At 53.2% G+C, this 14,280-nt stretch overlaps 4 protein-coding genes across 4 annotated transcripts; all 4 read right to left on the bottom strand.

Moving 5' to 3' along the window:
• Positions 1 to 731: 731 nt before the first annotated feature.
• Positions 732 to 1,719, bottom strand: BZA70DRAFT_289616 (putative metallo-beta-lactamase domain protein; the record flags this gene model as incomplete). Its single annotated transcript, XM_064914129.1, has 2 exons — positions 732 to 950; positions 1,012 to 1,719. The coding sequence occupies 2 exons, from the start codon at positions 1,717 to 1,719 to the stop codon at positions 732 to 734; spliced, it is 927 nt and encodes a 308-aa protein (XP_064767998.1).
• Positions 1,720 to 2,321: 602 nt separating this feature from the next.
• On the bottom strand, positions 2,322 to 3,796 carry BZA70DRAFT_289615 (major facilitator superfamily domain-containing protein; the record flags this gene model as incomplete). Its single annotated transcript, XM_064914128.1, has 2 exons — positions 2,322 to 3,505; positions 3,559 to 3,796. The coding sequence occupies 2 exons, from the start codon at positions 3,794 to 3,796 to the stop codon at positions 2,322 to 2,324; spliced, it is 1,422 nt and encodes a 473-aa protein (XP_064767997.1).
• A 1,529-nt stretch (positions 3,797 to 5,325) lies between these two features.
• Positions 5,326 to 6,875, bottom strand: BZA70DRAFT_267516 (major facilitator superfamily domain-containing protein; the record flags this gene model as incomplete). Its single annotated transcript, XM_064911108.1, has 2 exons — positions 5,326 to 6,518; positions 6,596 to 6,875. 2 exons carry the CDS (start codon positions 6,873 to 6,875, stop codon positions 5,326 to 5,328), a joined length of 1,473 nt encoding a protein of 490 aa, XP_064767996.1.
• Positions 6,876 to 8,053: 1,178 nt separating this feature from the next.
• BZA70DRAFT_278761 (uncharacterized protein) lies at positions 8,054 to 14,203 on the bottom strand. Its single transcript, XM_064912653.1, has 3 exons — positions 11,757 to 14,203; positions 11,127 to 11,695; positions 8,054 to 11,071 (listed from the first exon to the last, which is right to left on the bottom strand). The coding sequence occupies exons 1-3, from the start codon at positions 13,987 to 13,989 to the stop codon at positions 8,423 to 8,425; spliced, it is 5,451 nt and encodes a 1,816-aa protein (XP_064767995.1). The 5' UTR covers positions 13,990 to 14,203; the 3' UTR covers positions 8,054 to 8,422.
• Between the last annotated feature and the right edge of the window lie 77 nt (positions 14,204 to 14,280).

Here is a 14,280-nt window from a genome sequence, read left to right as displayed (position 1 = left end):
AGGGTTTGGGTTTGAGCCTTTCTCGTCTGACAGCGGCCATCAAGTTATGAACATCCTTCTTAGAAGCCCAAAGTAGACGATCATGCAGCATTGATAGAAGTACTGACGCGTCGGCCCCTGCAGCGACGCCTGACGAGATCAAAGCAAGGTCTTCGGGTGTGGGATCGCAGTGGAAACCTTGAGGAACAGAGGTATTGCAGACAGCGTGGTTATGCTCAGCATATATTGGATCACGCCGGTGAGAGACGCACCATTCTCCGGTGGGGGTTTCTGCAACTAGGACTGAGTATTGACAATTGGTCTTCTTACTCGACGCCTTTCGCAGCGACCTCTCCTTTACGACTGGTTGGGGGCCTGCGCAGTCGCAAGCAAAGGTCACTGTAAGCCTCTTCGAAGGGCCCTTATGCCGATGCGATCAAAGCTTGATAAAGGACCAGCTGTAAGGCGCTGCCCATTCATTCAGTGACTCCTGAGCGTCTTCTAGTGAATCGTGTGCGGCCTCGGGGGGCAAGAGAGAGGTCATTTTGCTGCTCAGGGACGCGTCGAATTCGAAGACGCGTCTGTGCCAGATTTTGACCCGGCCAGCCGCCATAGGGCCGGAGGTCGATGACGTCACCTATAGTCATCCACTCAACCCTGTAGTTATAACTTAGAACCAGAACTCTTTACAACAAATCTATCGACAAATAACAGAAATAATACAAAACAAAAATAATAAAAATACACAGCATCTACACTTCAAAATACAAATACTCCTCCTCAGCCTCGAAATCAAAGACCAACTCGTCGCAGCACCCCATTTTCTCCAACACAATCTTCATACTCTCCAGCACCCGCTCCTTCGCGTTCGGCTTCACCGTCAATCCATCACGATGCCCGTGCACGGCATCGAATTTCATGTCCCTGATCGCCACCCAGATGTAGTATATCGCCGAGGCGTCGAGGGGGATCTGCCGTGCATATTCTCTGTCAGTAGCTCACAGCATGAAAAAAGAAGAAGAGGGGGCTCACCATATTACAATGACTCCACATGAAATTAAAACTCGTAGTCCCTGCCCTCCTCGGCCGTCTACCGACTCCACTCAGCGCGACCGATATCGAGTCCGAGACAAGTAAATGCCTTCCCTTCCATCCGCACACCATACTACCCGGGAAATGCCCGTCCACCCTGACGACAGACAGCTCGTCGTCTCCCTCGACCGTGAAAATATCCTCGTTGATAAACCGCTGCACGTCGTTCGCGTTCGGCCGCATCAGGAAATCCGTATCCATCGAGCTCAGATACACCTCGCACTTGAACGTCCTCGCCCAGTCCACATGCGTCGCGTAGAAATGCGGGTGCGAAAGCACAATCATCGAAATCCCGCCGAGCCGAGTAATCCTCTCGACCGTCTCCGCGTCCAGAAACGACACGCAGTCCCACAACACATTCCTCTTCCCCCCGTCCCGCACCATCAGCAGCGCGCGCTGGTCCATCCCAAACTTCGGCACCGTGCACACCGAATACAGCTCGAGTTCTTCCTCGGGGTCCACCAGCTTGATTTCGTTGCGGTACCCCGCCGTCGAGACTTGCATCGCGCCCAGCGTCGTCCACGCTTGGCCGGTCGCGGGAACGTACTGCCGCGGGTCATCGCATATCAAACATGTCTCGGGAGCCGTCGAGCTCTCGTACTGCACCCCGCAGGCTGTACATATCGGCAGGTGCAGAGATATCTCCATTGCACCTGGGCTTGAACCGAGTTGTCTTTTGTTCATCCTCTGAATACCTCGAGAATACCCTTACCCGATGCCTTCCACCTTGATTTCTACCACTGTCGTTATCGTGAGTATCTACCGAGTAGCTGATTTTATACGTATCTACTAATCTGACAGAGCAATTGGGTTTTAAGTATTTTATTCGACTCTCCCTCCTCAATCAACTCCACTGCCCACTCACTCACCACACCTCCTTGCAACGAAAATAAATCTCACACAGAAATCACAGGCACTAGCTCTCCAGCTCAGCAACTGCAACACAAACATCGACGGCAGACGGGAAACAGCAGACACAGACAACCTTCTCTAAACCAAAAAAGCAAGCACCACTTCAATGTATCAGCTATCTGGTCGCTAGCAATATCCCCAAGACGCGAAAACAAACGATTCACAGTGTCTTTGCGCACGCCGACGGATTAGTGATTGTAGCATCACGCGTAATCACAGAGAGCGCAGACCCAAAGATGTGCGGTGCCATTATCCAGGGTCTGGCTCAAGAAAAAAGGACCCGCAGGATCATAAATACAACCCACGGACAGAAAAAACAATTTTCCCGCGTTGAGAGCTTACGAAGCCCGGATGCGCTTGCCATCAACCATAAACTTGAGCACCAAACACACCGCGCTCCCCGCCAAAATCGTCGACCCCGCAAACGCCTGCATGCCATGGTAGTTAGCGTCCATGCCCACGATCGCGCCCGAGATCGGAAGCGAGACGAGGGCCGAGATCGAGAGCGCGCCGTTGCATGCGCCCACGCGCGTGCCGATCTCGGTCACGGGCGAGATCTGGGCAATCACGGCCGAGAAAAGGGCGAGCATGCCGCCGCTGGCGAAGCCGTAGCAGACCGAGACGACGATCGTACGCGTCTCGTCGGTGGCGAGGTACCAGCCGGGAAGGAGGGTGAGGCCGCCCATGAGAACGTAGCAGAAATAGACGAGGAACTTGCTGAATCTGTCGAAGAGATAGCCGCCGACGATGCGGCCGACGAGCGAGCCGGCGTTGAAGAACGAGAGGAGGTAGGAGGCGTGCGCGGTGGTCATTCCGTAGTGTAGCGCGGTGGTAGAGAAATACGCGTTCGGGACAAAGATTCCCAGATAAATCAGCGCCATCGCGAGCGTGAACAAGGCAAAGATCGGATCTCGGAACGGCCGAACGTAAAACCGCACGAACCGGTACGGCTGTCGTCCGGTAGGACGCACGCGGCTGGTGGTAACGCAGACAGTCACGAGGCCCATGAAGCAAAACACTCCTGCGAGCGTGCACGCGCCGGCTTTGAACGAGCCATAGTCGTAAAACATGTACTGCAGCAGGAACGGGATGCCAATACCGCCCACGCCCGCACCCGACGCCGCGATTCCAAACGCCAGGCCGCGACGGGTGGTGAACCAGGAGGTGATTGCAGAGGTAGTACCGTAAAACAGTCCCGCGGCTCCGATCGCGCACGAGAGTCCCTGAGCGACTATGAACTGGTAATAATGAGTCGAGAACGCGGTTCCAATCATACCAATCACGATGAAGAACAGACCGGGAATTGTGACGTAGTGAGGTCCGTACATGTCGACGATGCGGCCGCAGAAAAGACCGGAGAAAGCAAAGACGCCGGACTGAATGGAGCCGATCCAGGAGATGGCGGAGGTAGAGAGATGCTCGAGTTGGTGGACTCTATAGTAGGCAATGAAAATTCCAATCATGCTCATCATGCCAAACGAGCAGAATTGAGCGCAGAAACCTCCGAGCACAGCCAACCAGGCTAAATCGAGTGTTAGTAGGTTGGATATACGATTTAGAAAGCAGCTAGCATACGTTTGATGCCAACCTCCGGGGGCGGAATCGCAGCAGGTGCAGGCCGATCGACGGAAAATGTCTCGTAGGTGGTCGAGATAGTGTCGAGCTCGCGTCCTTCCTGCTTCTCAGGGTCGAGGCTGAACATCGACGGCGCGAGAACGGTGGTATCAGACTGGTAGGACGGAACGGGCGAGGTTTGGTAGTCCGCCGAGCGGAGAGAGGACGGTCGCGAGAGGATCATGGCGGGAGCAGGCATTGCGACAGGGAGATGATCAGCGGCAGACATGCGGGCCGATGAGGTGCAGGAGTAATGAGTAGAGTGTGAAGGCAGGGCAGGATCAAACAGAACATATATAACCAAGACTGGGCTTGCATACGCGCGGCAGAGGACGCGTAATATCACCAACCCTACCGCAGGCCCGATGGAGTGTCCTGAGCTATGGGCTGCACGGCTCAAGTATAGCGACGACCGTCGGGCACATGACGCTAAGCCAGCGGGCTATCGATAGCCAGGAAAACTAGGAAGATTCGAGACAAGCGAGTGAGTTTGATGACGTTTGAGCGTGCGCGAGCCAGGTTGCTAGACGGGAGTTCCGGTGAAACAGACGCGTAGGGCTGGAACATGTGGTTCAAGCGCAGGATGCAGGAAACTGTAGGGGTCGAGGCACCTTTTGGGGACCTGGACAGCATCCAGAACTGATCTCCAGCGACGACAGTAGCAGAGCAGCAGTGAAATAAAAATCAGAATCTCCATCTATGAGACAGCACTTCTACAGCCATTATTTCCTATCAAATCTCCATCTACCACCCACGCCCAGCACCACCTCCACCGCAAAATAAGCCGATGATCGCTGCACATCAACGATGATCGATAAAGATTGGCGGTGGCTGACGTCAGGCAGGGCTGAGGATGAGGATCCCTGCGGCGCGGTGGCGGTCGCCGGCGGCTTTCCTTAGGCTTTCGAGGCTTTCGTCTTATTCAATTAAAAGTCTTTTTTCTGTATTTGAAGCAAACAGAGAGGATTTTGTATTTGTATTCTTCACAATCAACAGATATTCAAGTTATAAGAGTATTATTGTCTTTCTTCAGATAATCTACACAACTCTCAGCTTTTCTCGCAGCCAACAGCGGCCGCTCTGGGCCAACCCCAGCTCCGGCGCCCTGCCTCCTTCCTAATCGGGCGACCCTCCTCTCCTCCGGCGCACTGTTCGCCCTGCGCTCCTTCACCTTCTTGTACCCCACAGCAGATTAGAAAATACCTGTGATTTGATCGTCATTGCACATGAGAATTGCGTACGATTAAAATAGATATCAGTTTGTGCTGGGCGTGTAGAGCCGAGGCCTAGCTATGATATATGCTTATGTACTGGTGCGGTGCTACAATGGTCTTCAGTTCAGGGTCTTTAAGCATAGATGCTGACCAAGTCGGCCTTGTATTCTATCTACTAAAACAACACATCGAGCACTTCTATATATTGATTGCAACTAGGAGAATATTGAAAAAAGCATAAACAAAAAAGAATAAAAAATAGAAAAAGAAATGGCTTTTCATGTCATAAAACGATGAAACTGCAAATAAACCCATGAATCATGAACTTCCCAAAACAAAAAGATCATATAAACTGATTAAGCCATACCATCATTTATATAAATCATAAATAAACCGAGAACTCCCAGATGCGAATTGAAGAAAAAGTAGTGAAAAGAATAGAAAAAGGTGAAAATGAACGAGCCGAAATAGCTCGCGATCGTAGAAGAGAAGATAGAAAGATATAGAACAAAGACTACTCCTTGGCAAACAAATTACCACGAGTACCTCTGGCCTTCGCAATCATAGCCATACCAGCACCAGCAATCATGACGATTCCCGCGTAAAGCTGCATAGCTGAAAAGTCCGGTTTGCCATTATTGTTACTAACGAGCGCGCCAGCGATAGGCAGCGACGCGAGAGCGCCGAACGCGATCGCAGCACTCAACGAGCCAAGTCTGGTGCCGATTTCCTTGACAGGACTGATCTGCGCGACAAGCGCGGGGTACATCGCAAGCACACCGCCAGAGGCGAAGCCGTAGAAGACGGCGACGACGACGATCCAGGCTTCCTCGTTGACGACGTACCAGAAGGGAAGGACGACGAGGCCAGACATCAAGGTGACGAGGAAGAAGACGGAAAACTTTCCGATCTTGTCCGAGGCCATGCCGCTGAAGAGACGGCCGGCGAACGATCCGGCGTTGAGGTATGCGACGAGGTGGAAAGCAGATGACTGTGTGATTCCGTTCGACAACGCGTGCGAGGCAATGAACGCAAACGGAACAAACAAGCCGAGGTAAGTGAGCGAGAGCGAGAGAGTGACGAGAGCAAAGACAGGGTCGAGGTACGGCTTGAGGTAAAAGTGCACAAACTGGTAAGGCTCGTGGCCGGAAGGAGGAATGCGCGAAGTGGTGACGATGGCGGCGATGGCAGCAAAGAAAAACAAGAGCGCGCCGACGCAAAAGACTGCGGCCTTGAAAGAGTACGCTCTGACTACGCTGTCGAACAGGAACGGAAGAGCGATACCACCGAACGAAGCACCAGAGGCAGCAACTCCAAAGGCAAGACCACGGTGGACGCTGAACCATCCCGTGATTGCGGCCGTGGTAGCGTAAAACAGAAGCGAGGCGCCAAACGCAGAGCAAACACCCTGGGCCAAGATGAACTGGTAGTACTCCGTGCACACCGCAGTGGTCGAAACACCGACGGTCAGGAAGATGCATCCGGGGATGGTCAGCCATCGCGGACCGTACATATCACACATACGGCCGGCGAAGAGACCGCCAAGAGCGAGGATGAAGGTCTGGATAGATCCGATCCAGGAAATGGTCGAAGGGGAGAGGTCGGCGAGCTGGTTGTTTTCATAGTAGGTCTGGAACACGCCAATGACGTTCATGTAGCCGAACGAGCAGAACTGCGCGCTGAATCCACCGAGAGCAGCAAGCCATGCTAAACACAAGTCAGCATATGATCTCTATAGACAATTCCATAACGTCGATGTTGATTGTAGCGAGAGAAATACTTACGTCTGTATCCAACATCGGGAAGGTATTCAGCCGACTCGCCAGCCTGTTCGAACAAGAAGTTGTTGTAAGTGGCATAAGTAGAAGTAGTTCTGAACCGTCGCAGTTCCTCGGTCTCGTCGTCGAGGAACTTCCAGTACGGCGCATCGTATATGCTCGTACTTGTGCGGGAGCGCGACATAGGCACTGTGTCGTCGTCGTCGTAGACGGTGTCCTCGTCTGCCGAGGCGGAGGAGACCACGAGCAGAGGACGCATGGCGCTGGAGGAGGAGTGGCGGCGCATCACGGGGTTGTTCTTTCCTTTGCGAGGAAAGGTCTGGTAGAAGTTGACCATCTTTATGAATTTGCGTTATATATAGAAGCTATGGCAACGGTCTCGTGCCAGAGGAATATAATTGAGTAGCGAGATCTGCAGAACAGCGTTGAGGATCGTCGGCGAAGGGGACGATCGAAGCGAGAGAGAGCAAGTCGGGGACTGATGACTTGATTTGCCCTACAGAGAACGCGTGCGGAGGGCGGAGGTGGTGATGCGGTGTCGAAGACCGAGAGACGAGAGATAGAGGAGAAGAAGAAGAGAAGACAAGAGACAGGAGGGACCTCTATCGATAAGTATTCGCAGCGAGAATGCCGCCCGCAGTGTAAACGAAAAAACCTTTGCTCGTCCACTGCGCCGGGCGACTGCGAAGCCCGGCCACAAGCGACGTCATCTTCCTCGACTTCCCCCAGCCCGGCCGCGCTGCCTTCCCCCTCGAGCAGCGCGCTTGAGATTGCAGTTAATGCACTCCTGACTACGGCAATCATCTACTCGATCCGAATTGCACGCGTCTGCGGGCCAAACGGACGTCGAGGGGACCTAACCTCCCAGACAGAGCAGAGTTGGGATATGTTTACTACGGGCTCAGCCGAGCCGTCAGTCTTCCTTCTGCTGCCCCCGAACCCTCTGTTCAGGGGTCGTCGACCAGGCCGAATCCCAATCCGAGCCAAAGTCCACAGCAAAATTTTGCTTTCCATATCTCGGAAGTCCGGGGTCGGTTGGTCTGCGGTGGCTTCTCCAATCTCTGCCTCGTCCTCTGTGTTTACTGTCGCGGGCTTCGCCTGAGCCGCACTCGTCGCAATCGTCCGAATCGTCGGACATGGCCGACGATGACTTTGCAGATCATCGTCTGCCTCCCGCTCGCTGCTGGATGGCGTTCGGTGGCGGTCGAGTTCGCTGTTCCTGGTTCTGTAACAATGTTCCTGCTTCCACGCCTTCTTTTACTACTTCAATCGCAGATATATCTGGCAAAAGCCGTGCTCTTTCATGTTGATCGCAGCGACACCGAGATAAGGAAACCAACTTTGACTTTTCACCTCATCTCGGCCCTTCCGCTTCCTGAGCCGCACGCCTGCCTACGCTCGGCCGGCGTCGCGCCAGCCAGGTCAGGAACAACGTAAACCGATAGCAATAAAACAGTTTATTATTCTTCCCTGATAATGATATATATACATCCGCAATATGATCAATTCTGGTCCGCAGCCATCTGCCGCATTCGCCATATACCGACCTTCAATCTCTCGACCGTCTCGCGCGGCACGAATACCAGCGGCCGTCCTGCTTCCGTAGTCTTGATAGTGGTCGAGTCTGTCGAGACAGCCTCCAGCGCACCCGCTGACTCTGCCCATCTGGGGAAACCCGCGACTGCCACTTTAACATTCCAGAGGTCGTCCACCGATGTGGGGCTTTCTATGAATCCTGCTAGCATCCCCGCTATGTCGGCGCTCGTAGACTCAATCTGAGGCCGTCGCGTGTGCACTATCTCGAAGTTAGCAGTCTGCAACAAGTAACGCAGATTAAAAAAAAATATCAAAACAGGATAAACAAATCTCACCTCCAGGGGGAACTATCAAAGCTTTCTCAGCCTGATCCATCTCACTATGCAGTCCCACCTCGAGCAACTTCATGACCGCGCTCGACCCCTCCACTGCCGGCGCAAGCCCGCTCCATCCCCGCTGCAGCGTCTCCGCGTACGCCCGCACTTTCTCCTCCTCACTCCATCCTCGCGCCGGCACTCCCGTCCCCGCCGCCATCTCTCCCAGCAGCGGTGGCCCGAGCCCGCGCAGCACGTCGCCAAACGGAACCGCGCCGTCCTTGCGCCGGCGTACTTGCCCGCTCTTGCGGTCCTCGGTGTATATCGTCAAGCTCTGAGAGAGGGCCTTTCTGTGCGCTTCGTTGGTTTGTAAGTCTAGCGTCACTGGCCAGTGCTCAGGCGACGTCGTCTTCAGCCACGCTATCGTGTCCAGCGGAGGCAGTAAGCAAGGCGCCGTAAGTTGTCTCTGCACTAACTCCTCAGAGTCTCTGTCTTTCTTGCAACTGACTGTAATTGGCATCACCACCGGGCTCAACGTCTCAATATCCCGAACAACAAGACACCGCCGTTGACACGCAAACGTCCAGAAATGACGGAATGCTTGTAAATGCACCTGGTTGTCTAGCACGTCATTGGGAAATTGCGGGTATAGCGCAATAATCAGTCCCGCCGTAGCAAGATACCCCATATCATCCCCATCCGCTCGCTTCTCGTCACTGGCTGGCTCTGGAGACCCATCAGTCTCAGCTGCCGGCCTGCTGCTCCTCGTACCTCCGGTATCAATAGAATACTCCCCTCCTCCAAGCAGCAAGATGCCAAGCGCAAGATGGTTCGCCAGATGGGATCCATAACTCACAAACGCGTCAACCGTTCCATGCAGCTTCCGTATCCGCCGCATCACATCAATATCCCCCGTCCCAGACATCACCACCGACACCGCGAGCACCAGCACGCTCTGACATGTCCGAGCAGTTGCTTTCGTCATCCGCTGGTCGTGCGTATTCGCCGGCAGCGAGCACAGCCGCATGAAGTGATCCAAGTAATAAATCAGCGTCTGCTTGACCTGCGCATCAACCGACCCCGCGTATCTTACGCCCATTGCAAAGCATAACCCGCAGACTATATTCAGCAGCGGCAGATCATCACTGTCAAGATCGACGATATCCTGTAGATTCGCACGCGTCCGCAGGAATGGTCGAATGCTCGTCATGATCCACTCCATGTCCTTACCGATCGTGCTCCACATTATAAGCCGGCTCGCAAGCGTCCGGAGCAGCAGCAAATCCGGCCGAACATACTCAAACAGCATCTCTGTCTCTGGAACGTCAATCTTCTGCGCCACTCCCTCGTTCTCCGTCTTGAGATATATCAGCAGCAGAGCCATGATACTCCCAGACGCGCATCGATCAAGCAGATGATGCTTCTGCGTAGACGCCCGGCTTGCAACGCCACCCCCTCCAACATACGACCCGTTCACGCCTCCGCCATTGCTCCCGGTAGTCCCCGTACTGATCGCCAGTAACCGTTCCATCAGATGCAAGTCCGTCAGACTGCCAATCTCGCTTCCTTCCGCTCCGGCTCCGATGTTGATCAAGCCCAGTGCAAACCCTACCGCAAGCAGATAGCCTTCATCCTTTGAGATGTCTGATCCATCCGTCGCACTGCCGTTCTGCATATTGCTCTGTGCTTGCTTAGCTGAGCTATCTGAGTACCGGTTCCCGTGAGCAGATCGCAACACTCCTGACGCATTGTGCTGGTCAATCTCAGATATCAAGATCTCGCTCATTCGCCGGTGCCTCGAGTTGTAGTACAGCAGCCCGACGCCCATAATCCCCGCCGTCTGCATCGATCTCATAATGTTCAGATCCGCCGACCCCGAAGGCAGCAAAGCAACCACGTGCACCGACAGCACCTTTGTCATCTTCGGATCCATCGTCCCCAGATACGACGCCGACATTCCCAGCAGCAGCGCGATCGACGTGTGCGTATGCTTCGGACGCAGATAGTTGTATATATGCCACTCTGCTAGATTCTTCAGATGCCCGTTCAGTCCCAGACCTAGCAGGAACCCGGCATGCTGCGAACTCAGCGCCGCCGGCTTGTTGTACACTATCCACGATCCCGTGATCTCCTTCGCATCCTTCGCAACACTCAAACCCGCAGCAACGCCGTTGTGAAACAATCCCCACGAAATATTTTCCTCCGTCAGCAAGTGCTTGTCGACAGTGATCGTCGCCATACTAGGTTTCATCAAAATGTTGAAATTCATCTTTGGAATCGGGAACTTCTCCGTCATCAACGGCACTCTCGCACAATACAGAATCGCGCCCCGGCCAACCGGTACCGCCAACGTGCGCGTGCCAACCATTCTTGCAAGCTCTTGCTGCGCAGAATGCATATCTGCTTCGTTGAAAGTGGAGGACAGTTGACTGTACTCGAACTTTTCGGACTGCATTCGCGTGGTCTGCAGCATCTTCTGGACTTCAGATAACCGTCTGTCCTCTCGAAATATGAGTCGAGAAAGAAGCGCGTGATCGGCTTCTAGTGATCCATCCCACGGACCTGTTGAGTCTGTATCTAATGTTATAGATTGCGCAATATGTACCATCTCTCGCGGATGTTCGCGTCCACGCTATCAGGAAGTCAGCAACTTTCTCTACAGTAAAATAGCAACGACAAATACTCACATTGCGTCGGTGCTGCCCGGTGATCTGACTCAGAGTCTGCTCGCTTTGATCCGCAGTCTCCACCAACTTCTTCAGATCCCGCCGCCCGATAAATTCAAGCAGATCCACACCCCACTCAATAGGCGTATTCTCCTGGCACCACAAAATCGCTTCCCGGAATAGCACCACAAAACATTCTGGATACCGCTCGATCTCGTCATTGAGTAAACGGCCGCGGTTAGTAGTCGTGGCGTGCGTTGGGAGCAGAGTTCGTTCGGATCTGGTGGAGGGTGATGGGCTGGGAATCTCGATTGACGAGAAAATGTACTCGATGATGTCGCGATAAATCGACTCCTTGGCGGGATTGGCCAGGATCTTGAACATGCCCGAGACGAACGACGATCGTGGGAGTAGCGATGTTAGGTATTTGTTTGTCAGCTGAGGTCTTGCTGCGGGATCCCATTCCTGTTGTGAATATAGGTCGTAGAGCGTAGGCATTGGAGGCACGTTGAACGTTGTCAGGACCTCGTACATAGTGCTAAAGATACCCGGTGGACTAGACAAGATTTTCTGTGAAGGAAAGCGGCATACTGTAAGAGAACATATTAGTCACATAGCTCTTGTTTAATCTTAAGAGAGCTCAGAACTGACCTTCGTCGTACGTGACGCCTGACGTGATATAAGCCTCCCGCCATTCATCATCCCACCCCAACCACCGCACCAACTGCCCCATAAGCGTAGAAATCTTCATTTTCGCCTCGAAGCACACAATATCTAGCTTGAGTTCCTCGACAAAGAGGTGCAGAGCAACTGTGATATATGCACGTGTGTTTGGCGAGCAAGCGGACGCGTCGGGCGCGTACTGCTGCTTGAATTCGTTGGCAAGGAGTACGGCCTCGTTCACATACTCGGCCAGAAACCATTTCTGCGCAGAAGTAGACGTTGGGTCTAGTTTAGGCCAAGAGCTGTACGGCGTCGGACTGGTGTTGAAAGCAGTAGCATTTACCTGTCTTTCCATGAAATTCTCAAACGTGCGCTCGGTCCCGCTCGAAGGCATCTCGAGCGTCGATCCGGGACCGATCCAGAATACGAGAAGGGAGATCACAAAGGCTTTCCAGTCGCTGTGTACCGGTACTTCGTCACTGATCGCTTCCAAGCGATGCAACGCGGCAGAGAAATAAAACTCAAAGACAGCCTGCTGGGCAGGCGTCATCATCGTCTCGATAATCTGTGCTGCCTTTTGAATGTATAGCGGCCGCGGGTAGAGAACGATCTCAGTCTCGTAGATCTCTGTGTTCATCATCTGGATTGAGACCTTTGCGTCCGAGATCTGATCTACCGATAGAATTGCGCCTCGCAAGGCAACCTGGGGAGACCACAGCTGCAATATGGGATCGAATATCGCTGCTGTACGATCCGGAACAACGACGAAGATCGATGGCCGTCTAGAATATAAAGACGCCGAGACATTGGTTGTATCGCAAAGAGGCGCAGCATCCAGAGCGTTTAGTTTGGTCGAGTTCTCAAATCGCAGACGATGACCCTCTAAGGAGAACGTGAGAACAAACAAAACTGATTCGGCCCTGTTCAAAAAGCATAGCGTCTGCTTCTTCTGATCTTGATGAACTAAGTTGAATGCCTTGATATCCGTGTAATCAACTCCTCGCTCTGCACTTTCACAATCAAAAGGAAAAGCTTCGATGAGCGAAAACTCCACTTCGCGCTTCAACGTCTCGACATCGTACCACCACGACAAGAAAAGCCCGGCAGTCGAAGACCCGCCGCTGACCCCATCTGGTATCTCAAGTCCAGCAGCACCCATCCGGTCAACCTGCAGCGAGGTATCGTGTCTCGAAGCCGAAACCCGTCGATTGCCAGGCGTCTCGAGAGGAAGAGAGCTGTCGACAGCTGAGATGTCCTCATTGAGTGAGTGCAGCATAGATGACCTCCGTCGAGACATTGTCCTTCGACGGGCGGGAGCGTTGCCGTCGTTAGAGACGTAGGAAAATTGATAGATATTGAGCATTTTTGTGGAAGGATCGTATGTTGCCGCGAGCAGCGCGTGCTGAGGAGGCCGCTGTATCCGATCAGACACAAACACAAGGTGTTCAGAGGCAGCAAACTGAGCATCAGACAAAGAGCTTCCATACCCAGACATCTTGGTAACAAGCCCCAACTCCATCAACGGATCCGATAGCGAAAAAAACCGCGGCATGTTTTGCAAACTGGGGATATTATGCTGTGGAATCGACGCAGGATTTAGAAAGCTCGAGGGGAACAGGTTTGCATCTTGTTCGGGAACCGCTCTTTCTATAAGCAAGCCTCGGTCGGTTGCTAGTACTTGACGGACGGCGAAGGGGATACTGGCAATATAATGCGCTCCCGAGACGAAATAGATGTGTGCAAAGTCGTGGATGAAGATGACGATTGCCCGTTTCTGAAACATCTGCGCTGGTCTGTTTGGATTCGGGATGTTCAGTCTCCCCTTGATGTTCACCGGCGGATGTGCTTTCCCTGGTCTCGCGGGGTCCTCGAAATAAGTAAACACTGCATGCGTGACGGTCTCGTGCTGGAATCCAAATCGTCTGTGGAGCACCCCGCCGACAAACCACTCCACCGCATGTGTTTTCACAACCAACTTCTCTTCGTTCGGCAGTATCTTCCAAAACAGCAGCTTTCCATCCTTTTCCACTCCATTCTTCCCGACCCCGGTCGCTGTAGTCCGCCCACTTCTCCTCGGATCAACATCAATCGCTTCCAGCGGCCGATCCAGTATAAACGGGCTCACAGGCGAACCCACAGGACACTTCACCGGCCCCCGCCCGCGCGCACGGATAAGCACGGTTTTACCGTCCATGCCATTCCTTGCCATTAATTCGGTCATAACGCGCGCATGTGGATCTGCAGTCTGGCTGAGGTGTATGGGTGAGAACAGAGGCTTGTGTGTTCTGTTTATATGAACGCGTCTGCTTGCGCGCGTTTGTTATACAGAATAAGGTTTAAAGTATGTGCCCTCAGCTGTGGTGTTGATTTCTTGAGCAGCAGCTTGATCTCTCTTTCTACCCATATCTAGTCTAATTCACTCTTTTCACATGAAGTCACAGTTTTAAAATTACATTAGTTACAATTAACTTGTCTAAAGAGATCCCACGACGCACCAAACCTCCGCTACTAG

This window comes from Myxozyma melibiosi, assembly GCF_037950935.1.
Source record: "Myxozyma melibiosi strain Phaff 52-87 chromosome Unknown BZA70scaffold_6, whole genome shotgun sequence".
In the NCBI taxonomy this organism is placed as follows: domain Eukaryota; kingdom Fungi; phylum Ascomycota; class Lipomycetes; order Lipomycetales; family Lipomycetaceae; genus Myxozyma; species Myxozyma melibiosi.
Note: the sequence above shows the minus strand (reverse complement) of the source record. Positions and strands in the feature narration are given on the sequence as shown.

Excerpts from the sequence above, each read along its gene's own strand:
- BZA70DRAFT_278761 (XM_064912653.1), bottom strand. The coding sequence starts at position 13,989 with ATGACCGAATTAATGGCAAGGAATGGCATGGACGGTAAAACCGTGCTT. Across the intron at positions 11,696-11,756 it reads AGGCGTCACGTACGACGAAG|TATGCCGCTTTCCTTCACAG; the intron begins GTCAGTTCTGAG and ends GTTCTCTTACAG. Across the intron at positions 11,072-11,126 it reads CCGGGCAGCACCGACGCAAT|CGTGGACGCGAACATCCGCG; the intron begins GTGAGTATTTGT and ends ACTTCCTGATAG.